This window comes from Neofelis nebulosa, chromosome 2 (genome assembly GCF_028018385.1).
Source record: "Neofelis nebulosa isolate mNeoNeb1 chromosome 2, mNeoNeb1.pri, whole genome shotgun sequence".
In the NCBI taxonomy this organism is placed as follows: domain Eukaryota; kingdom Metazoa; phylum Chordata; class Mammalia; order Carnivora; family Felidae; genus Neofelis; species Neofelis nebulosa.
The window spans coordinates 122311930-122334449 of NC_080783.1; the positions used below are offsets into that span (position 1 = coordinate 122311930).

The window sequence follows — 22520 nt, forward strand, 5'->3', positions numbered from 1 at the left end:
TGTGACCCAGGTATTCTCTAGAAGTGTGTTGTTTGATATCCACAGTTCGGGATTTTCCAATTATTTTTCTGTTATTGATTTCTAGCTTAATACCATTGTGGTCTGCTAGCAGACAGTGTATGATTTCTAATCTTTTCAATTTGTTAAGGTGTGCTTTATGGCCCAGAATGTGGTCTGTTTTGGTGAATGTTCCATGTGAGCTTGAGAAGAATGTGTATTCTGCTGTTGTTGGATGAAGCGGTCAATAGTCGTCCATTATATTCAGTTGATTGATGGTGTTGAGTTCAGCTATGTCTTTACTGATTCTCGGCTTGTTAGGTCTGTCTGTTTCTGACAGAGGTGTACCGAAGTCACCAGCTATGATAGCAAATTCATCTGTTCCTCCTTACAGTTCTATTCAGTTTTTGCCTCATCTAGTATGTTGTTGTTATGTGCATACATGTTAAGAGTTGGTATGTCTTCGTGGAGAACTATGTAATGTCCTTCATCATCAGTGATAACTTTCTGTACTTTGAAATCTGCTCTGTCTGAAATTAATGTCGCGACTCCCGCTTTCCTTTGGTTAGTGTTCACATGGTGTGTTTTCCTCCATCCGTTTACTTTTAATCTACACGCATCTGTATATCTAGAGTGGATTTCTTGTAGATAAGATGTAGTTGGGTTGTTTTTAGATCCACCCTAACAATCCCTGTCTTTTGGTTGGCACATTTAGACCAGCGATTGACATTCGAAGTGATTACTGATATGGTTGGATTAGTATATACCACATGCGTCACTGTTTTGCATTTGTTGTCCTTGCTCTTTGTTTTTATTTTCGTCTTCTACGCTTTTTCTGCTTTTGGTGCAGTTCTATATAATACTGTTCAATTCTATATAATACTGTGAATACTTGTTCTTTTGTTTTAAATTACATAAGTGATATTTGCTTGTTGCAGAGGAATTCAAAAAGTATAGGAATGTCTAAAGGAAAAAAAATTAATTAAAAAAAAAAAGGTGATCCCTGCCCAGGGGGAGTCTTCTGTTGTAGGCTTAGAGGGAAGATGGGAGGGGCCATGAGGTTAGGGGATGCCTGAGCCCCAGGTAGGGGACCTGGTTCTCTTTGAAGTCTCAGAAAGTGAGGGGCAGTGCTGGAGAAGGAACTATGGAGGGTGGGGTGCACAAAGGGAATAAGACTGAGGAAAATAAGGTAATTTTTACTTCTATGTTAGGGTCCATTCCCTAAGAATGGCATTATTTTCAGGGGTCAAAAGCCCTTTGTGGGGCAGGAAGGAAATTAAGGAGATAACGAAAACATGGGTGCAGCTGAATATGTGTGACTCAAGTACAACCCAGTACTTATTTGTTTGTTTGGCAGTGCTGCTTATAACCTGCTTCTGGCTTGGACAAGTTGTTCTGACCCTGCTGCCCTGGCTCCTTAATGCCACTTAACACTGTTTGCTTTTCAGGGGGTGGTGTGTACTATCCAAGGACCAAGCACTTTGGGAAGGTCTGTGGGTTGGATGAGGGCTGGGGCTGAGTAAGCTCAGCACTGCCTCACAATAGCCAGTGTCTGATGGGCCTCCCGTCCACCCAGTCACTGGGGAAGAGTGAAACTTTCTTGACCCAAATCGATGTGGAGTGTTTGCAGAAGGAAGGAGCTGAAAGCCACTGAGAGCTTGAATGTTAGGACATGTTTTCTCATTTGGACACCTGGTTGCCACTATGTGGAGACACCCGGGAGGAGCAGTTCCTGACCCTGCCATGCACTGGGCATTTTAGAAATGGGAATGCCCAGTTCCCTCAGGTGGGGTCCAGGCCCTGCTATTTTGTAAAGCTCCCTGGTGATGGTACCGTAGAGCAAGGTTGAGAAGTAGCGTCTTCAAGGAAGAAGCTGGCTCCCGACCTGCCTCCAGCCTTCTTTGCAGCGGGCGGCGACGAGTGGTGGTGGCTGTTGGTTAACAGAACGCTGAAGTGCAAAGAGACCTAAATGTTATGACTATAGTTACATTGTTTTCAGAGTTCTGCGTTTCTAGAGAACTGCAAACATTTGATTTAAATGTCACCATATAGATATTTTAAGTTGTCATAAAAAGAGTACACATAGTCAAAATGTTATACACCACATTTTAACAGACTGAAAATAACTAATGAGCTGTCTTCTCAATGACTTTCGATATCGTAATCAATGCTGTCAAACAGAATGGATCGGGTAAATTCACACACCACCATGATCTGTTGATTCGGTTCCCACCCCTCATTTTTTCAGTTCCCACTTTCTGGTGCTGAAGCCAAGATGAGGTTCTGGGGCAAGATTTCGTTTGGGGGAAAAGGTTCTCCGTGAATTACGGTTCATAAGCCACGGGTCTTGCCTTGCAGGGTCTGTTTTAAAGTCTGTCATCTTGTTGATTAGATCAGCTTGCTTTGAGGCACAAGCCCTGCCCCCCCCCTCCCCTGCAAGCTGCGCCCCCGGACTGGGCTTAGAGCTGCGTCCTGCTAGTACTTGAGCTGTACCGGCTGTTCACCAGCTGGACCCCCATCAGATAGGTTTACATTGGGGGCAGCTGCGATTCCTTTCTAGAGGGGGAGAGGGAAGGTTTCACGGAGTGGAAGTGCGCTGCAGCTGTGGGTGGCCCAGAGATGCTGTCATTGTCAAGGGGCCATTGGAATGTCCTTGGGTGATCCCTGGCCAAACCCTGCGGATCCAGAGCTACAGAACGTTCCAGCCAGAAAGGGTTAGCTAGCGGCTCTTTACGGAGGAGTATTTGTGGGCTGGACTGTGTATCAGGGGCTTTGCACATATTCTCTTACTGAGTCTTTTCGATAGCTCTGGGAGGCACACATGCCCTTCTTCCAGATGAGGAAACTGAAGCTTAGGGAGGTTAAGTTACTTATCCAGAGTCACAGCTAGGAAGTGACAAAGTCAGCATTGGCACATGTGCTAGTCTACTCCCAAGCCTTCTTAGAAATCATTTTAGGGGCACCTGGGTGGCTCAGTCGGTTGTGTCCAACATCAGCTCAGGTCATGATCTCACGGTCTGTGGGTTTGAGCCCCACATCGGGCTCTGTGCTGACAGGCTCAGAGCCTGGAGCCTGCTTCGTGGATTCTGTGTCTCTCTCTCTCTCTGCCCCTCCCTCACTCACACTCTGTCTGTCTGTCCGTCTCTCTCAAAAGTAAATAAACATTAAAAAAAATAATATTGTGGTTGAAGAGATTCAGGTCTAGAAAGGAAAAGCAACTTGTCCCAGATGACAAATCCCGCCCCAATTCCTGGCAGAGCTGTGGCTAGAACTCACCTGCCTCGCTGCTGTGCCCGGCTGCTGCTGCTTCAGGGAAGGAAGCCCAAGGGCATGTGCCCCCTCCCACCTGCTCAGTAGCTCAGGCAGGATCAGCGTTAGGCTGGCATGGAATGAGAAGTGAAACTCACCATATTTCCTCACCCCTGAGTCTACTGGGGAGACCGTGTTAAGAAAAACATGGAGGAGGCAGAGGGGACCCCAGAGAAGCATATCCCAGGTGGAAGGCAGGGGGACTGGTGGGGAATCAGAGCCACCATACTAAGGGCAGGCTTGCTTCCTTGTTATGGGTCTGCACTGTCAGCCCCCCATCACCTGCCATTGGCAACGTGTGGGCATCTGGGCAGCAGGGATCCCCTTCAGCCCTGCACATTCACACTCAGGGGCACTCACTCGACTTAAAGCTGCTGCAGCCTGCAGGAGCTCAGCTCTGCCCCCATTCAAGGAGGGTAGAGGAGGTAAGTCACACTCCTCCACGTGGTGTCCCGGGAGTAGCCACATTCGAAAACGCAGGCTGCAGCTCCAAAGAAAGGGCGCCGGGACTCCTCCCTGCCTGCAGGCCCAGATTGCAAGACGGTTGCTTTTATTTGTTTTCATCTGACTGTGTGCCAGGGATTCAACTTTTCCTGCTCGTTTTATTAAAAACTTTATAAACAGCGTTAATAAATAGATATAAAACCGCCACACAGATGACAAACAGAGGGACTAAATGAAACTCCCAGGGGTCAGCTGTTGAATAAGTAACAGAACCACGACTTTGCGCGATCCGATTTCCATATATGCAAATTAGGGACAGAGCTTTACCACCGAGTGTTTTAATTAATATTTATAAATCACAGAGTGCCTCCGAAAGGGCCAGTAAGCTATTTATATTACCATGTCATACAAACAACAAAGCCTTTGGAGATTGCTGCCTGCGCTGCATCTTGGTCTGAGGAGTAAGCGAGCCTGTGTGTGTGTCCCCCCCCCAGGTATAGTGCTGGCACAGCGGCATGTTGCCGTCCAGGAAGGACCCCTGTACCGCACGGAGGGCTCCCACATCACCATCTGGTGCAACGTGAGTGGCTACCAGGGGCCTGCTGAGCAGAATTTCCAGTGGTCCATTTACCTGCCGTCCGCCCCGGAGCGCGAGGTCCAGATCGTCAGCACCGTGGACTCTTCCTTCCCTTATGCCATCTATACCCAGCGCGTCCGTGGGGGGAAGATCTACGTGGAGAGGGTCCAGGGGAACTCGGCCTTGTTGCACATCACCGATCTCCAGGCCCGGGATGCCGGGGAGTACGAGTGCCACACGCCCAACACGGATGAGCGGTACTTTGGGAGTTACAGTGCCAAGATGAACCTAGTAGGTAAGGAGGTGATGTTTCCCGTGGCCGGTGTCCCACCCGAGCAGGTCCACTCGGGCCGCTGTTAACAAAATACCGCAGACTGGGTGGCTTCAGCAACAGGCATTTACTTCTCACGGTTCTGGAGGCTGCGAGTCCAAGATCCAAGTGCCGGCACAGTCGGTTCTGGGCGGGGGAGGCCCTCTTCTGGGTTGCCGACTTCTGACTTCTCATTGTCTGCTCCCGTGGCAGAAAGGGAATGAGAGAGCTCACTGAGGTCCCTTTCCAAGGGCACTAATCCCATTCATGAGGGTTCCACCTTCCTGACTTAATCACCCCCCGCAGAGGCCTCACCTCCAGACACCACTGTGTTTGGGACCCACTGGGATTTACCATGTGGATTTGGGGCGGGGGGGGGGGGGGGAGGGGAGGAAATAAACATGGAGTCCATAACACCGAGTCGCTTCTTTAATAGTGCAACTTTATTTCACTTGAAAAAAAACCCAAAAGACCAAAGTTCCCCACACATTGAGTGGTTAACACCTAGCATGAGTGAACAAAGGTTGTGGGTTCGCTTGTGAATACATAGCAGGTTGAGGCTAAAACTTATGAAAACTGTAGTGCAGGTGTTAAGAATTCAGAGAAGGAAGGGGCACCTAAGTGGCTCAGTCGGTTAAGTGTCCGACTTCAGCTCAGGTCACGGTCTCACAGTTCGTGAGTTTGAGCCCCGCATCAGGCTCTCTGCTGTCAGTGCAGAGCCTGCTTGGGATCTTCTGTCCCTCTCTCTCTGCCCCTCTCCCGCTCTCTCTCTAAAATAAACATAAAAAAAAAAAAAAAAAGAATTCAGAGAAGGCTAACGGACCCTGTAGGTGGTGAAAGGGGATAGGGGATACAAGGCAAGGACATCTGTGGTTGCCCGAAGAAATGACGAGAAAGACGGAGCATAGGACATCAGCTGGAAGAGAAGTGAAAGGGCTTGCAGATGGCAGGCCCTTGGACCGGCTCAGTGACACCGGGGGCACTGCTCAGTCAGGAAGCGGATACGGCTGTAGGTCCTTGCTCAGACGGGAGCTGGCGGTAGGGGAGGGGACACATTTAGGTGTGGATGGCACTGGGCCCCCATGCTTGCTGACATGAAAGGTCACCAGTATCGAGGCTGGTCTTCTTTTTCTGCCCGAGTCATGATCTCCAGGCATAGTGGTGATAATAAAAACTGGAAAGTTAAGACTTGGGGCAGAAGGACAGAATAGCCTTGGTATTGTTAACCGTCCTCATGGGTGAACATTGCAGCCCCACACTGTCCACCCAGAAATCCCCCCGCCCTCCACGCCAAGCTCGCCGTTCCTGCCACATCCTATCAGGAGGCCTGCGAGAGCCAGGCCCGAGGTGGGTGTGCTGAGGAAACACACACTGGTTGTCATTGGGGTGTCCCCATCAGGCCGAGAGGGGCCGTGTTTAGTCTCCAGAGTACGGTTCCGACCGAGTGGCCAAGAGGCAGCGTCCTCGCTTGCCCAAACTATGGCTTCTTCCAGCCCAGACCACTTTGACACATGAATTATATGAAAATCCAGCCTATCAGACAACCAAGGATGCTCTTGCTTTCCTCTACCAAAAAGATTTTCTGAAACCTAGCCTTCCTAGAGCAATGCATTGCTGACGTGAGTCGGGGGGAGGTGGGGGTGGGATGGCGAGCAGGGAGGAGGTGAGCCGGGCACACAGAAATGTAAACTTCTAGGAACTGTTTCCTTTGGAAGATCGGTCAGAAGCCAAGTGAAAGTATCCTGAAGCGGTACCAAAGCAAACCATCTGAGCTTAAAAAGAGAATTCGTTTCACGCAGTATTTTCAGGGACTTCTTTTAGTACGTGAAACGAAATACATCCCGCCTGTTATCTAAAAGTTATTAAAATACCGAACAGGTAAGTGTCAAAAAATTGCAGTCCAAACCCAAAGAGAAAATCCCTTCTGTTTCTGTGCCACCTGGGGTCACCTGCGGCCTCACGGTGATTGCCGAAGGCTGGGCGGGGTGGGCGGCTGGCCCCTGTGAGTGTGAGACTGATTCTGCGGCTTTGTGACCGTGTGCTCGGGATGCTTCTGTGTTGCAGTGATCCCTGACACTCTGCAGACCACGGCCATACCGCAGACTCTGCACAAAGTGGAGCAGGACCCTCTGGAGCTGACTTGTGAGGTGGCCACGGAGACGTTCCAGCACAGCCACCTGTCTGTGGCCTGGCTCCGGCAGAGAGGGGGCGAGAAGCCCGTGGAGGTGATTTCCCTGAGCCGAGATTTCGTGCTTCACTCCAGCAGCGACTATGCGCAGAGGCAGAGTCTGGGGGAGGTACGGCTGGACAAGCTGGGGAGCACCACCTTCCGCCTCACCGTCTTCCACCTGCGGCCCTCTGACCAGGGCGAGTTCTACTGTGAGGCTGCCGAGTGGATCCAGGATCCGGATGGCTCGTGGTATGCCATGACCCGAAAGCGTTCCGAGGGAACCGTGGTCAACGTCCAGCCCACTGGTCAGTCTCTCTCGTGCCCATTCTCTGCCTGACGGTGCGGGTTGTCAGACGCTGGGAGGGTGTGCCAACTCCTTCTCTGGTGACCTCTGAAAGTCCTAGGAATGTATAGATACCTACGCACCATCTGACCGTCTAGTGAGTCTTGGAGAGGGCAGCCCGGACCGAGTCCGGCTTACAGACCTGGTTTCTTGGACCTACCTGGAATTTTATATTTCCTTGAATTACAAATTCATTTTAAAAACTGGGAGATGTCACATAAACTGTTTGTGTCTGATGACTGGGTTCCCCCATTAGCCACACTGGTCTGCCCCCTCTGATGATGTTGCCTGTTTTGGGGACCAGTCCTGTTTCGTTTGTGAAAGACATTTGAGATTGTGAGCCTTCCACCAGAGGTATGAAATTATGATCTAGAGAAATTTTGGCTTAAGTTATTGTTTTTTTTATATTAATGGTATGTCTTTGGTGGTGTTTTACCATTTCCGAAATGCTTAATCGCCTGTTCCTTCAGAGTCCCTCAGAAGTTCTGCGAGGTCAGGCAGTGGTGGGACAGATGCCAGGGGCAGATTGCTGTGTGGGGGTTCCCGAGAGAGGTCATGGGAGGGTTTGGCAAGGCCAGCCTGGTGAGTGCCAGATTCTTCCATCAATCTGGTGAAAAAGGAGGTCAAGTGACATGTTTATAGCTGGGGCAAGAAGATGACAGCACCATGAGCCGATTCCTTTCCTGCCTGCTCGTATTATTCTCCCGCAGTCTCACGCTGTGCTCCCCATGCCCCTGAGTCCAGCCGTGCTCCAGATCAGAGCCGACCACTGTCGCTGGCTGCCTCCGCGGGGCTGGGGGAGGGCTCTCCATGAGCCTTCAGTCCCCTGGCTTTGGTTGCAGGGTGGTGATTGTGCCGTCATCAGGCACAGCAGCGGCCCGCGGACCTTCCTTGTGTTGCCGCTCACCTCTGGTGAGGGGCTGGCGTTGGAGATGTGTAGGTGCAGCAGGTGAGCTGTGGTGCCGGTGGGGTCTCCTCTTCGGGACCTGTCCTTAACGTCACACTCCCATTTGCTACATATAGTCAGTGGCCTTGGTCTTCTGCCACTCGTTCATAGGTGCCTGTAGAGCAGTGCTTCCGACTTGCCCAACAGTCTGCTTTCCTGAACCAGGCTCCCGGGCTGGGATCTGGGAAGCTGGATTTCCAGTACACTGTCCAGGCGATTCCACCACCACTCGTGTCGTCAAGCACAGCTCCACGGGTGATAGGGCAGGAGTGATTCTCTGGACATCTGATGGGCTTTGATGAGAAGCGTCGGCTCCCGGAAAGGGAGTGTTTTATCTGCTCTGCAGGACCCAGAGCGTTTAGCAGCTTCTGGATCTTCCAGTACTAAGACATCTGTGGAAGCCACTTGATTTCATATTTATCCTTTCCCTTCCTGGATGGTTTTAAGATCGGCTTCAAAAGTCTGGACCAAATTTTGAATCTTAATGCTTTTAAATTAGGTTGCATCAGTTAATCTTTATTTTAATCTTACCGATTTGGGATTAGGACTTTTTGCATTTGCCCAGCAAATGTATTCAGACGAAGCCAGCAAAGGGAAAACCAGATTGGAAAAAAAAAAAAAATTGATGGTGTTACTCTGTGCCTCTGGGCTCTTCGGGTTCAATGGTTGCAGCCCCAGCTTTGTTCTTCTCTTAGTTCATTTCAGTAAACATTTAAGAGGTCTCTGCTGCATTCAAGGTGTGGCACCGGGGTTTCAAAGATGAACGCCTCTTGGAGGCTGCACTCAGGGAAGGTGCGGATGTGAAGGCCGGTGGCTAAGTAGAGTGTATTGAATGCTGCGATGCTATTGTGCGTCCAGCGCTCAGGGACACGGTGACTGGGGGGTGGTCTCGCAACATTAAGTTTTCCCTGGATGGGAGCATTAAGGCAAACCCAAGAAAGCCAACGAGTTTGGTGAGTTGAGCCAAATCTGAAGCCTGCAGAGGCGTCAGAGGGACAAGCATAAAGGCTCAAAATTGTGTGCTGTGTTTGGCAAGCAGAGAGGAGTCCAGCGTGGGGCGAGCTTGTGTCCTGGGAATGAGTGAGGAGAAGAGGAAGGAAAGGCGGCCAGAAGCCCCACATATTGTGATCTGGAGCTTGGCCTTGACTCCACCGACCAGGTGTTTGCAAGCTGTTCTTGGGATCTTAGGAAGCCCTTAGAGCTGGCTGAGAGGTTGCACGTGGAGGTGTGTGTGTGTCCATGTGTCTGTGTGCGCCAGGAGGTGCTGGAGGAAGGCGTGTGAGGGCCACAGCGTTCCCTCGCCTGCTTCAACCAAATGCTGTCTATATTGGGTGACACAAGGTTTTGTAGGAACAAAGTCCCTTGCCTCTGCACCACCCCCGGCCCCCACCAAGGAATGCTTAAAAATCACTGCTGCAGACACTTAGAGGGGGGAAATAGAGATTTTAAAGGAAGGAATGACAGATCTGGGTTCTAGAAGCAAAAAGCCATGGAGGCCAGGTGGAGGTTGATTAAGCAAGTTGGGTCTGATGTGGAGAGACCAGGTAAGAGAGAGCTATAAGGCCAAGGTCAGGTCGGTAGCAGTGCCTGGAAGGCACGAAGTGAGTGCTAGAGACAGAGTAGGGGGCATCACTGTGCAAGGCAATCCGTGGGATTGCCTGGGAACTCTGAGGCCAGGGCTCTGGGTGATTCCTTGAATGGGGATAGGGAGGGAGGGGGAAGGAAAGGTATCGAGAGTGTGCAATGTCCTGCTTAAAAGCCTCTGCTTCCCCACTGGTGGCAGCGCTGGTTGTCTTTTCTTCTGTTTCTGTCGATTTTAGTCAGGGAGTCTGTCCTGCATGCAGACTCTTAGAGAGAGAGATGCTAGCAGGTGAAGCACCATCCATGCGTCATCTTAGAGGCTGAGAGCTTAGAGCTCTTAGAGCATCTTAGAGCTTAGAGGCTGAACCTGGGAGGCATGAGAGCCTTCCACTGTCTCACTGTGCGTGGGATGCTGTTAGTGGTGATGAGCCCTTCTTTGAGTACCCCCCCATTCCTGATCAGACACCCGGCTTTCTGAAGGGTGCTTGGATTCATTGTCCATTTCAGAGGTCATTAGCTTTTGGTGGAAGTGGGTAAAAATTTTCCCTCTCCATCTTTCTTGAGATTTTATCTGACAGGTGGTAACTCATGGAGAGACTTTGGTTTTCCCTTTGCCCTTGGAATTGTGTGAAGGGTTGTCTTACCTGTGTCTGACTTCCAGTACCCACGTGGCAGTGGAGACCATATTTCAGTGTATGTATTTTTTTGAGCGTTTATGAGGATTGGGGTCAGCACTGTAATTTTGTCTCACATGTCAGTGGGGGTGAGTCCTACAACATTCGCAGAAAGTGTTTGCAATCCTGCTGCTTACATGGGGTTCTGGGAGTATATAGATCAAGGGTAGGCCTGGGTAAGCGATGTCAGGGATGATAGACCTTGTTGACCTCTGCGTCATAGGCTGCAGACGGACCCCCACGCGTCTTAACTGAGGTAACAAGCCCCTTAGACTGTCTGGGTCTAGCTGCCTTTGAGTTCTGTCTGTGACCCTCAGGAATTTCTCTGAAGACTCTGGGTTTTTCTCTGAAGACAAGGGGGAAGTGCTGTGGTTGGCACTGTAAAGAAGGCATGGGGGGTGGGAATTTGCTGGTGCACTTGAGTTAGCCAGGGGCCCTCATTCACCCAGAAGGCATCCATCGTTTTGTTAATTCGTTTTCTTAGACAAAGAGTTCACCGTGCGGCTGGAAACGGAGAAGCGGCTGTACACGGTGGGTGAACCGGTGGAGTTCAGATGCATCCTGGAGGCTCAGAACGTTCCCGACCGTTACTTTGCCGTCTCCTGGGCCTTCAACAGCTCGCTCATTGCCAGCATGGGGCCCAACGCAGTGCCGGTCCTCAACAGTGAATTTGCCCATCGGGAAGCCAGGGGCCAGCTGAAAGTGGCCAAAGAGAGCGACAGTGTCTTTGTGCTGAAGATCTATCACCTCCGCCAGGATGACAGCGGGAAATACAACTGTCGTGTGACAGAGAGAGAGAAAACGGTCACCGGGGAATTCATCGACAAGGAGAGCAAGCGGCCCAAGAACATCCCCATCATCGTCCTCCCCATCAGTAAGTAGAGAAGATGTGCTGTCTCCTTCTGCTCCCCGTGGTCTGGTCTGTAGCTGGCATCATTTAAGAGGAGTCAGGGGACAGATGAGCTGCGGGGGAAGGGGAGGGAGGGGAGGGCGGGGCTTTTGGAACTCAAGGGTTCAAGTCAGCTCTGGCAGGCAAAACCAGTTCACCTGTCTCCCTTCTCCACTCGCCTGCCCACACTTAGCAACCCCCAGTTAGGCAGAGCGCGGGGGTATGTCTGCAGGCTGGAGGGGGCATCCCAGATCTGAGCACTGGCTGCCCTCTGTCAACACCAGCACTGCCAGCTCAGCTTGGAGGAAAATCAGGAATCCAGGATGCCTGTTGGCTCCCATGTGGGAATTAAGTCCCAGATGGAGTGGGTAGAGGCCTACCTTGAAATCTCACTTATGAGGGTTGGCCTTTTGTGGGAGGATTTTAAATCTGAGAGCACATTATTAAAAAGGATTTGCTGTCTGGGTTTTGGGGGTATAAGGGTTGGCATTTCCCTAAATGTCTCTTCCCTATTGAAATTGTGTTTTCAAAGTCAGTGGGTGGGACCTCTTACGTCTTCCTGGAGCATAGCCTTCCTTTTAAAGCTTAGCCAGTTTCCAAGGATGCTTGGTGGGCCCCCACCTCCATGTAAGCTGGCCTCGTCTGGGTCTGGGTGGGTGACGGTTGTGGCTGGGGACTCGGGCACGACCTGTGTTTGCTCCTGTTGTGTTTAATCATCCATAGTATCAGGATGTTTTCATTAACATCTCAATTCTCTCCTAGTTCTGTTTTTAGTAAAAAGAGAATTAAACTTTTAATGCCATGATTTTAAACAAGACAGGGAAGTTTTAAAACTAACCTTTAACCTTTTCTCAACTACTCAAACTGTTCTCTCCCCTAGCCTTGTGATGATTCCCTTTACATGTTTATTTACACCTGTACGTTTTTGATGTAGTTCTCTTCAAGCGAGAAGGAAAGAGTAGACACAGGGTCTTGCCTACTTCTTTCTTTTCTCACCAACAGGGTTCCTTTCTTTCGTACTTCTGTTTTTGTTTTTTTTTAAATCTCTCTCACACACCTAATTATCTTGACATTGTTTTGTTTCTTAGACTTTTTTTTTTTCTTTGCAATGCCTAGCATGGTGCTTTGCATAGGGTCGGTGCTTGCTGAATATTTGTAGAGTTGAAATTGTTGAACTGAATGCCCATTCTCCTGACTGTTTTCCTGTCGGTTTGTGCTTGCCTTAACCACGGACTCTCTATTTTTAAATCTGCAACTAATTCCTCATTGTTAAGGATCCAGTGAAGGGCAGCTACGCTGTTTACTTCCTATATCTTTTGTGCTAAGAGATTTCCCCCGACCCCTTCCAAGAACTTGTTTGATGATCTGTGGCCTGCTATATTGCTTTTCCAGCAGATAACTGGGTAGTTAAAGTCCCTCAGCACCACCAGATCCTGCCCCAAGGCCACTTGGGTAAGTCTACCAAAGAACAACGGTCACGTCGGTAATGGTGATAATGCCTTGGATTTTAATGGCGCTTTTCCTCTCAAGAGCCCAGAGTGCTTCTGCATATATCACTTCCTTCCCCGCTCCCACTCCTCAAATCCCCGTAGAGGCCAGTGTTCTCTCCATCCCATGAGCGAAGAAGCCAGAGCACCGTGCAGAGACGCGGCTGGGCCGGTTCCGTTCGTGGTTGAGCGTGCGTTGCATTAGAAATATTTGCTTCTAACTCCAGACCCACCGCTCTGCGCTTAAGCCTGTGCTACATCATCCGGCTCCTGATTTGAAATTTCATTTGGCGAACATGCAGTCAGAGTCTCATTAGTTCTGTCCTAGTTTTCACTTCATCCAGAGAGTTTTAACTGGTCAGCTCGCCTTTTCTCAGGCCTGGGAATGCCCGTCCCGCGTCCTAAGGGGCAGCGCCCACACCGCACTGCACCTGTGTTTGCCTCTGCCTGGGATGCCCGCACGGTTTTTCTTCTCATAGGACCACCTGTAACCGTGCGATTCTTCTGGGCTTTTGCTGGAGCCACAGAGCACCAAACAGCAGCCCTCATCGTTCGTAAGCCAGGGCTCACGGAAGAGTCCACCGGGGGGGGGGGGGGGGGCAGTAGGGAATGGCGGTGACACCCTGCAAGTCATACTTCTGCTGGAGGCCAGCAAAGGGGTTTCCCGCCCCTGACGCCGGAGTTGTCCTTTTGATGCCCCACATGGAATGATAAGGCTGGGGAGGAGTCTTTAGCCTACAGAGGAAGTATGATTACTGATGATGACAAGTAAATTACCTCCTCTGGTATTGTCGGTGCTGTGGCCCCAAGAAGTAGGAACTCTTTTAATGTCTCTGTTTTGCACGTGAGAAAAGGAAGTGGGGGTAGGTTAAGGAAGAACCCCAAGATTCCAGAGTTAGGAAGCAGTAAACCCGGCTTCAAGCCCTGGTCTGCCTGCCTCCAACTCCATGCTTTGAGCCGCAGAAGCCTGGTCATCTCCATAAGTCATCCTGGTATGGCTCCTGGGGAGGTTGCCCTCCTGGGGAACCTGAACCCTGCCCAGACCTATTTTTCACACGAAATAAGCCAACCCACAATGGGTAGCAGGCATCCTCACCATAACAGAGACTACCTGCTGGGGCTTGGGGCTCATCTCTGTCTGTTTCTGCCTGTGGGGGAAAATATGGGGGAGCAAAGATTGATTCAAATGCATGGTTATGGGTGTGTATGTGTGATCCCTCTCAATAATCAGGTATGCCTCTGAATCGGGGAATTTGACTTAATTGATTAATTTCAAATTGTGTTTCATGTCAGTGGTACCCAGAAAATTGAAGCCAAATTAGTTAATGGTGCTTTGTATTCTTTAACACTTGTTTTTTTTTTTTTCTTTTAACTCGACGTAGCTAGTCACACAAAATAGCATATGTGTAGTGAAGGCAGATTAGAATGTCCGTGGTGTTTATGAAAACAAAAGTTGTTGGGAATAAGAAAGTGAACGTGATCACCAGTGACCAGTTTTTGAAAACCTGCTGTGTGTTAGGTGGTTGACATACATTGTCTTGTTAACTTTTCAATCTTCAAAACAAGTGCACGGTAGGAACCACACCATCCCTGTGCTGCAGAAGGAGGCGTGTAAAGTGTAATTAGTTCGATTGAGTGACCTCAGAGCTAAGTGAATAGCAAAGGAGCAAAGAGAGTGGGGTCCTTATCCCCAACTCTGATTGGCAGGATGTGTTAGGGTCAGAGCAGCGGAACCAGGGCTGAATGTGGACGGCAGGGTAGAGAGCCAGGGGCCTTGGTCGGTTCCTCTGTGTTCGTGGAAAAAGTATGAGGGCTCACTGCCACACGCACTATGAAAGCAGACATGTGTCCCAGTATCCCCCACACCCAAGCAAGCACACGTTATCTTCCTGGTACCTCCCGTCACTTTTGTTCTGCTTGCTGATATTGCCCGGAGGGGCTCAAATGGCACATGATAGATGTTCCACTCTTGTTTGACTGCCGTAGCACCGAACGGCGGGAAGATGGAGGTGACGTAGAAATTTCCGAGTTATTCCACTTCCTGAAATTCCGAGTTGAAAAACCCTTGAGCCCCAGCTGAACAGATTACCGATAGAACGTCGGAACGTCACCGTGCTGTATTTCTTAGGTTCCTGTTCAGTCTCAGGTCTTAGACCCTCAGTATCCCACACAGCATCTTGGTCCCCAGCAAAGGGCCTCCTAGGTGATGGATCTAAAGTCGTGGGGAGCAGTGCCCAGAAGCAGCCAGGGCTTGCCGCAGCAAGTGTCAGAGGGCGTTCCTCCTGCCAGGTGAAGTGCGTAGCGTGACACCCGCACCCAGCCTCCTGCCCCGTCTGTGGGGGAGGGGGTAGTAGAGGCCGGAAAGCCCCAGCGTGGCACTCTCTCCCTCTTCCCAGAGAGCAGCATCTCCGTGGAGGTGGCCAGCAACTCCAGCGTCATCCTTGAGGGTGAGCACCTGCACTTCTCCTGCAGCGTCCGCACGGCGGGCAGGCCGCAGGGCCGCTTCTCGGTCATCTGGCAGCTCGTGGACCGGCAGAACCGCCGCAGCAACATCATGTGGCTGGACCGGGATGGCACTGTGCAGCCAGGCGCGTCCTACTGGGAGCGCAGCAGCTTCGGGGGCGTCCAGATGGAGCAGGTGCAGCCCAACTCGTTCAGCCTGGGCATCTTCAACAGCAGGAAGGAGGACGAGGGCCAGTACGAGTGCCACGTGACCGAATGGGTGCGGGCAGTGGACGGCGAGTGGCAGATCGTGGGGGAGCGCCGGGCCAGCACCCCCATCTCCATCACGGCTCTCGGTAAGGAAGCACTCGGCGGTCCTTTCTGTGGGATCACTGGGAGATTGCTCCCACATCAGGTCCCTTACCCTGACTTTTATCAGAGTCCTGGCAGGAAACGGATGGCCCCTTCCAGAGGGTTTAATTGAAGGGACCGTGTGTGAAAGTGCAGGTAGGGTTGACAGGGCCAGTGGTGCGCGGTGGGGCCCCTGGGGGCCTGGTGACGGCTGGGGGCGGTCACTGTTCCTGGGTCTGCATGGTAGGAGTGAAGTTCGAAGTTCTGGCCAGGGGAGCGAAGCCACCCAGTAGGAGTGGTGGCCCCAGGTGGGGGGACCGTGGTCCCTGCCAAGACCAGCAGAGCAGAACCTCTCTCGCCTGCCCCCCAGGCTCTCCTGCCCTGCAGCCCAGGGGCCCAGCCCTCCTCAAAAGGCCAGAGCAGGGCAGAGAAGGGTAGGAGACCCCTTTCTGCCATTTACTTAGCATTTACTATGTTCCTGGTGGAGTCTAAGCACTTGTCCCTTTGAATTCTCACCTAACCAAGAGCTCAACCCTTTGATTTGACAAGGAGACTGAGGGAGACAGGTTAACTAATTTGCTCATGGCTACAGCTTTTAAGCGACAGACCCACAGTCTGAACCTGGGAAGCTGGGGACCTCTCTTCATTTTTTCCCCCCCAGAGTCTGTGCTTTTATCTCTTCCTCTATAAGGCACCATCCTTAGGAAAGCCACTTCCGCATTAGCATGAAATTCAAAGATACCTTGAGATTTGCTAAAACCAGAGAATTAGATTTGCTTCTCACGGGGTAGTTAAAGCGGCTTCTATCAACATTTATCCGCCTAATGTAATCAGTAGATTAAATTTTAAGAGGCCAGTCTGCTACTTGTTATCATGTTCGGTCTTCCTGTTTATCAGGACAGCTGTGACATCACTTGTCCTCGGTGACCGTGTATCCCACTCCCTGGGACCATGTTGCCCATCGACTTCCTAGCTAGAGCTGACACCCCAGGAAAGGTGGCAGCCCCCGCTGGTTTTGCCCTCAATAGAGTACTGTATTCTCACCCAAGATTAGAATTACACTTCTTGTTCTAAAAGCTTAGTCCCAAAGATTGGCCTGCTTCGTGTAGTAATTGCATTGCTCAGCTTTCTCGCTTTAGAAACTTCGTCTGGTGGCTGAGTTTGCCGATGAGCTCAGTCCCCGGGCCAGTGCTCCGCACCAGTGTGGACCTGTGGAAATGTCCGGATGTCCAGTAACAGTCCTTTTCCCCACCCTGTGAGGTTAGGAATGTCCAAGGAGCGGTCGGGATAGCTTCTCTTAGGTTATCCCCCTGACGTCTGTCATACTCATCATATGTCTGTGGTTTCCATAGTCAGGGTCGCCACGGGCTCTGACCTGGGATCCCGGGCTTGGTTCTCCTTACTTGTTCTCTACCCCTGGGGTGACTCTGGCCAAAGCCATAATCAGGGAGACCCAAGCAGTTGTGGCAGGGAAGAGTGGGGGGCATTGTGGGGTCAGATTGCCTTTCAGTCTAAATAGTGACACACACACGTGTTTTCATATTGACGGGGTCAGGTATGGTTCACTCTCAGGTACCCAGCTGAGACAGCAGATAGGAACATCCTGCAGCCGCACGTGGGCCATTATGACCATTCAGTTAGAGTAAATTGGGTGCTCTGTGCACCACGATCATGGCGTGTGCTCTGTCAGCCCTGGACAGAGTCATTTGCTTGGAGAAGCTCTCTCTTGGGATGACATCTTTGGATGCTGGGGCCAGGTACACTGGGGCATGTCCTATCCCTAAGGTCCTGTGTCCTGCCACTCTAATGGCAACATATTCTGCACACAGGGGCACAAGTGACTATCACAACTACTTAATGTTTAAGGATGGGTCTCTGGGTCTTAAATTTTTTTTTTTTTAAGGAGACATAAAGAAGCTTATGAAATCCAAATTGAAGATCGGGAGTTTTTAGCAAATTATTTCCACTTATTTGCTGACTTAACCTCCTCACCTGAAGCCAAAAGATTCATTCTGTGCGTAGTCTTTTCCCTACAGAATTGGAAGTACTTTTCTTTGTGTCTACTTTGTCCCTTTACATATTTAGTGAAATATAGCATGTGCCAGGTACTATGCCGTTCCTAATATGTTGCAAATATTAACTCACTTAATCTTCACTAGGACCCGTTTTACAGATGGGGAAATCAAGGCAGAGAGAAGTGAAGTAACTTGCTGTCACACAGCTTAGAAAGATCAAAGTCGGGCCTCTGGCTCTAGGGTCTGTGCCTTTAACCACTTCCCATGGGTAAAACCGCCAGATAAGACCCCTGACTCTGCCATTTCCTGGCTGCTTGATCGTGGGCAGTTTATTTAACCTCTCTGTGCCTCTTCCTTGTCTGTTAGAAATGGATGAGATGCCTTCTTGTCCTACAAGGTCATTTTGAGGACACAGTGACGTGTGGTGGAAACACAGCAGTTGGCCCCACGCCTGGCACACCGCACTCAGTAAACACTGGCTGTTCGCAGTCTTATGATCATAACCAGTGTGTTAATATTAAGTAGTGTTTCAAGGTGAAGGAACTCGCATAGCGCCCACTGAGGAGTCGGTATCCGGGATCAGCCTGCTGCCGTCAGTAGGGGGCAGCCTGCTGTAACTGCAGAAGCTCACCTCACCCAGTTCCCCACCTGCTCAAGGTCAGCCCACCTGCTGTGGGTCCCTCACTGCCCATCTTCCCTGCATTTCACAAAGAAAGTGGAAAAGGAACTGGTGAGCAAGCCTGTACTGCTTGGCCCGGGGAACAGGGACACATCCTCTGCCTCCTCCTTGTCTAGCTCCAGTGCCTCGCGGGCCAAGCAGAGGAGGCGTCGGGGGGGTGGGGGTGGGGGTGGGGAAGTGTCCACCTTGCAGGCAGTGAATGACGTTGGCTTGAGAGCTTTTTTCTCCTGTTTCAGCATGGGATCCCCAAATCTGTAGGAATGGCTCTGCCTACGTATCCTCAATCCTGGCAAGGGCTGATGGGAGGCAGATCGACACGAAGGTTTCATCAGGAAGGGTTTGCTAAGTGCTGCTTGAGGAGCTTTGCCTCTGGCCTCTGTGTATGGGGTCTTTTGGGCTCGTGCTAAATGCGAGCTAAAGTGATCTGGCCTGGGCATCAGGAGAGAGCTGGAGCCTCGGTTCTGTGCCGCTAGCTTGGCCCACAGCCCCACCCCTGCCGCACACCGCCCTGAGAAATCCTCGTGTCTCCCCTAGCTGGAGTCTCTCTGCTCTCTCTCCAGAAATGGGCTTCGCGGTCACAGCCATCTCGCGCACGCCAGGCGTGACCTACAGCGACTCCTTTGACCTGCAGTGCATCATCAAACCCCATTACCCGGCCCGGGTCCCCGTGTCCGTGACCTGGCGGTTCCAGCCAGTTGGCACCATCGAGTTTCACGACCTGGTGACCTTCACCCGGGACGGGGGTGTCCAGTGGGGGGACAGGTCCTCCAGCTTCCGGACCCGAACGGCCATCGAGAAGGCCGAGTCCAGCAACAACGTGCGCCTGAGCATCAGCCGGGCCAGCGACACAGAGGCGGGCAAGTACCAGTGCGTGGCTGAGCTGTGGCGGAAGAACTACAACAACTCCTGGACGCGGCTGGCGGAGCGGACCTCCAACCTGCTGGAGATCAGGGTGCTGCAGCCAGGTCAGGGGGCCCGGCGGGGAGGGGGGGCGCCCGGCACGCGGCCGGGGGGAGGGCGGCACACGCGTGGGGCCCCCGGCGGGACCACTTCCATTTCCCAACTTTGTGGCTCGAGAAATTTCCAGCCCATAGGTAGCCGCAAGAATCCCGTTCCCTTGTCTCGACGGCCAGCGGTTAACGTCTTACTGTGCTTGTTTTCCCTGTGGTTTTCGTGCTGTTGTCTCTGAACCATTTGAGGGGGAGTTGCAGGGCTTGGGACTGTTCCTCCTCAGTACTTCCGTGTGTGTCTCATAAGAACGAGGACACACTCCTGTGCAACCACGACACCACTGTCACCCCCCAGAGTTCCACACGATGACGGCATGTTACCAGCATTTCCCCCATTGTCCCAATAATGTCCTTGGTAGCTTTTTTTTTTTTCCCCTTCCAAACCAGGATCCAGTCAGGGATTACAGACCACTTTAACTTGTCATGTCTTTTTAGACTCTGGTCTCTTGACATCACGCCGTCTCCTAAAACCCTTTCCACAGCAGCCTGGAGGAGGTACACTGTTCCCTGTTGGCAGACAAGGAACGTGGAACGGGAGAGGGAACATGTGAGGCACTTAACGGAGTAACTGCCTCGTGGCAGGTGCTTAGGGTCGATGGTTTTATGAGAATTTCACAGCAACCCCAGGAAAGAGGAAGTGGCTACCCTAGGGTCACATAGCTGGTAAATGGCGGAGCCGGGGTTTGAACCCGTGTCTGTCTGTCTCCCATGCTGATTCCCTGAGCCAGGCTCTGGCCTCCTCCTTGAGCTCCCCTTCCCCACAGAGGTGAGTCTCTCACGGCCGTTGGTAAAGCCGCACTAATTTGGGAAGCCTGGGTCAGGGGGTGTCCTGCAACCACTCCGTCATTGGGCACTTTTCCTAATGCGGGGGAGGGGTCAGGTGTATGTGCTTTGGTGGGCCCCCCGGTGTCCGTCCCCTCTCCTGCTTGGTTGGAAGCGGCTGTGGTGTGGAGCCCAGGCTGCTCAGCGTCTCTGCCATTGCCAGGCCCCTGCACAGTGGGGCACACTCACCTACGCGGCGAAGGGTGGGTTGGATGAGAGGTGACTTTGCAAAGACGTTTTTCTGACTCTGTGACTGACCCACTTTGCAAAGGTGGTTTGAACCCCTTGCAAAGAGGATTCTTCTGCCCACTCACAGCCATGGTTCGTACCTGACCTGGTCTGCTCCGCCATGTGAGATGGTCACGGTGTTGTTTTCAGCAACATGAGGTTACATGGGGGTATTGTCTGAGTTTACCCTTGGCCTCTTCAAACCCCGTGAAAAGCCCTCTTTCGGAGGTGCCAGGGTGGCTCAGTCGGTAGAGCATCTGACCCTTGATTTCGGCTCAGGTCATGATCCCAAAGTCCTGGGATAGAGCCCCATGTTGGGCTCCACACTGAGCATGGAGTCTGCTTAAGATTCTCTCTCTCTTTCTCTCTCTGCCCCTCTCCCCCACTTGCAGACTTTCTCTAAAATAAAATAAAAAATTTTAAATTAAAAAAAAAAAAAATCCTATTCTGTACCAAAGTTTGAAACAAGCAACTTGTAAAAATGATGGGACCGTTCCTTGGCCAATTAGAGCCTGAGCCTGGGCAAGCGGAAGCTTAGGGAAGAGGCTGTGCTGCTTAAGTGGATTTTTGGGTTAATGGAGGGTTAAGCAGAGACCCCATTTTGTGTGACCCCTTGTTGTGGAAACGCCTAGGGACACACGTGCCCGCCTTACTGACTAGGACATTCCGATTGTAATTGCGCATTTGTGGTCTCCTCTGGCCCTCAGGGTCGGTGTTGTGAGCCATGGAGCCCGTCAACATGGTTCCACGGCTATAGAAAGGTAGGGTTCACGCTGACCCCAGGACCTTGCCTGACATTGCCTTTTTGAATCGATTGCTAACTCCTGCTTGTTTCCATTCCTATTTGGACTCTAAGGCTGGAGCATGTAAGGGAAGGCTGAGGACAGCTCATCAGAGGTTTGAGTTCTTTGGATTCTGGTTCATTTATGGTGTTACTAAAGAGAATAAGGGAAAACTATGTGTGAAGTTAGCTCTCGGGTGCCTGGCTTTGTGCTTAGCACTTACATTCTTCTTAACCATTCATCACCAACAGTGAAATGATGTGGATGTTTGTATCCCCATTTTGGTTTCTCCGTGGAGAAACTAAGGCCTCCCGGTGCGTCAGAGGCGTGGTAGCAGCCAACCGGCTTGGGAAAACTGAGGTGCAGCTGCTGGTGGGTTTTGGTCTCCCCGCCTTCCAGATGCCAGCCATTTCATTCCTCCCGGGGGGAGGATGTCACCAGAGAGCCAGGCGGTGGAGGGCTGTCTCCGGGTCTCTGTGGCTTGCTCTGAATTGGTTTGTGTTTTTCACTGTCAGGCGGGAAGGAGCAGCACTGGCGCGGGAGGCCTGGGAGCGGCTGTTTGTTGTGTGGCCTCTGCTCAGAGGTGAGCAGTGGTGCACTTTCGAGGCCCCCTGGAGGCTGCCTCGAGAGCCCCGTGGGTGCTGTAGCTGCTGCCACCGCCCAGGGAGTGGCTGAGGCTCAGAGGAGAGTTCATGCCTCTAAGTGTTACATTCTGTCCTTTATTAAATATTTATGCAGTTAGCACTTCCTGCTTTCCAAAGAGCCTCATGTTCGTGTTTACTTCCCACCCCCCCCCCCCACACACACACACTCGGGTGGGTACTGCGCTTCCGTGTGGGGTAAGTGGGGGTGGAAGATACCAGAGGGCTGAAGGTGTCCAACACGTGGCGCATGCGGCCGCCTTTGTCTGCACCACCACCCTGGGAGGAAGCTGTTGCTTCCTTATAAATGGAGTAACTGAGGGGGCGCCTGGGTGGCTCAGTCGGTTGAGCGTCCAACTTCGGCTCAGGTCATGATCTCGTGGTTTGTGAGTTCGAGTCCCGCATCGGGCTCTGTGCTGACAGCTCAGAGTCTGGAGCCTGTTTCAGATTCTGTCTCCCTCTCTCTGCTCACACCCTGTCTCTCTCTGTCTCAAAAATAAATATTTTAAAAAATTTTAATAAATGGAGTAACTGAGGCCCAGAGAGGTTTTGACTCGCCAAGTCAAGTGCGTGGCGAGTGGGAAGTCGGGATTTGAACCCAGGTGTGCCTTGTTAAAAAGCCGTGGGGCTGGATGAAAGGGAGACTTTGACTTTTTCGAAGGCCATGTAGTCAGAGATTATGTTTTTGCATTCAGCTAACAGCCCCCTTCATAGAAGGAGTTTCTCCGTAGATTGCTGGCATGGAGGTCTCAGCACAGGTGGCTGTAGCAGTAACAGTAACACCGATGTAGCAGCTGATACTTATTGAGCATTTCTTGTGTGT

The 22520-nt window shown here is 51.5% G+C and overlaps 1 protein-coding gene across 7 annotated transcripts in view; it reads left to right on the plus strand.

Annotated features, from left to right (window-relative positions):
- IGSF3 (immunoglobulin superfamily member 3) overlaps positions 1-22520 on the plus strand; it is a 93790-nt gene that overhangs the window by 49916 nt on the left and 21354 nt on the right. For 5 of the 7 annotated variants that reach the window (XM_058716080.1, XM_058716081.1, XM_058716082.1 and 2 more), the window contains 6 exons: positions 4245-4622; positions 6702-7112; positions 10836-11225; positions 12633-12692; positions 15124-15525; positions 18775-19179. In XM_058716080.1, the coding sequence (XP_058572063.1) occupies positions 4245-4622; positions 6702-7112; positions 10836-11225; positions 12633-12692; positions 15124-15525; positions 18775-19179 (2046 nt within the window). The remainder of the gene's footprint in view (positions 1-4244; positions 4623-6701; positions 7113-10835; positions 11226-12632; positions 12693-15123; positions 15526-18774; positions 19180-22520) is intronic. The other 2 variants (XM_058716079.1, XM_058716084.1) reach the window with 2 other exon arrangements.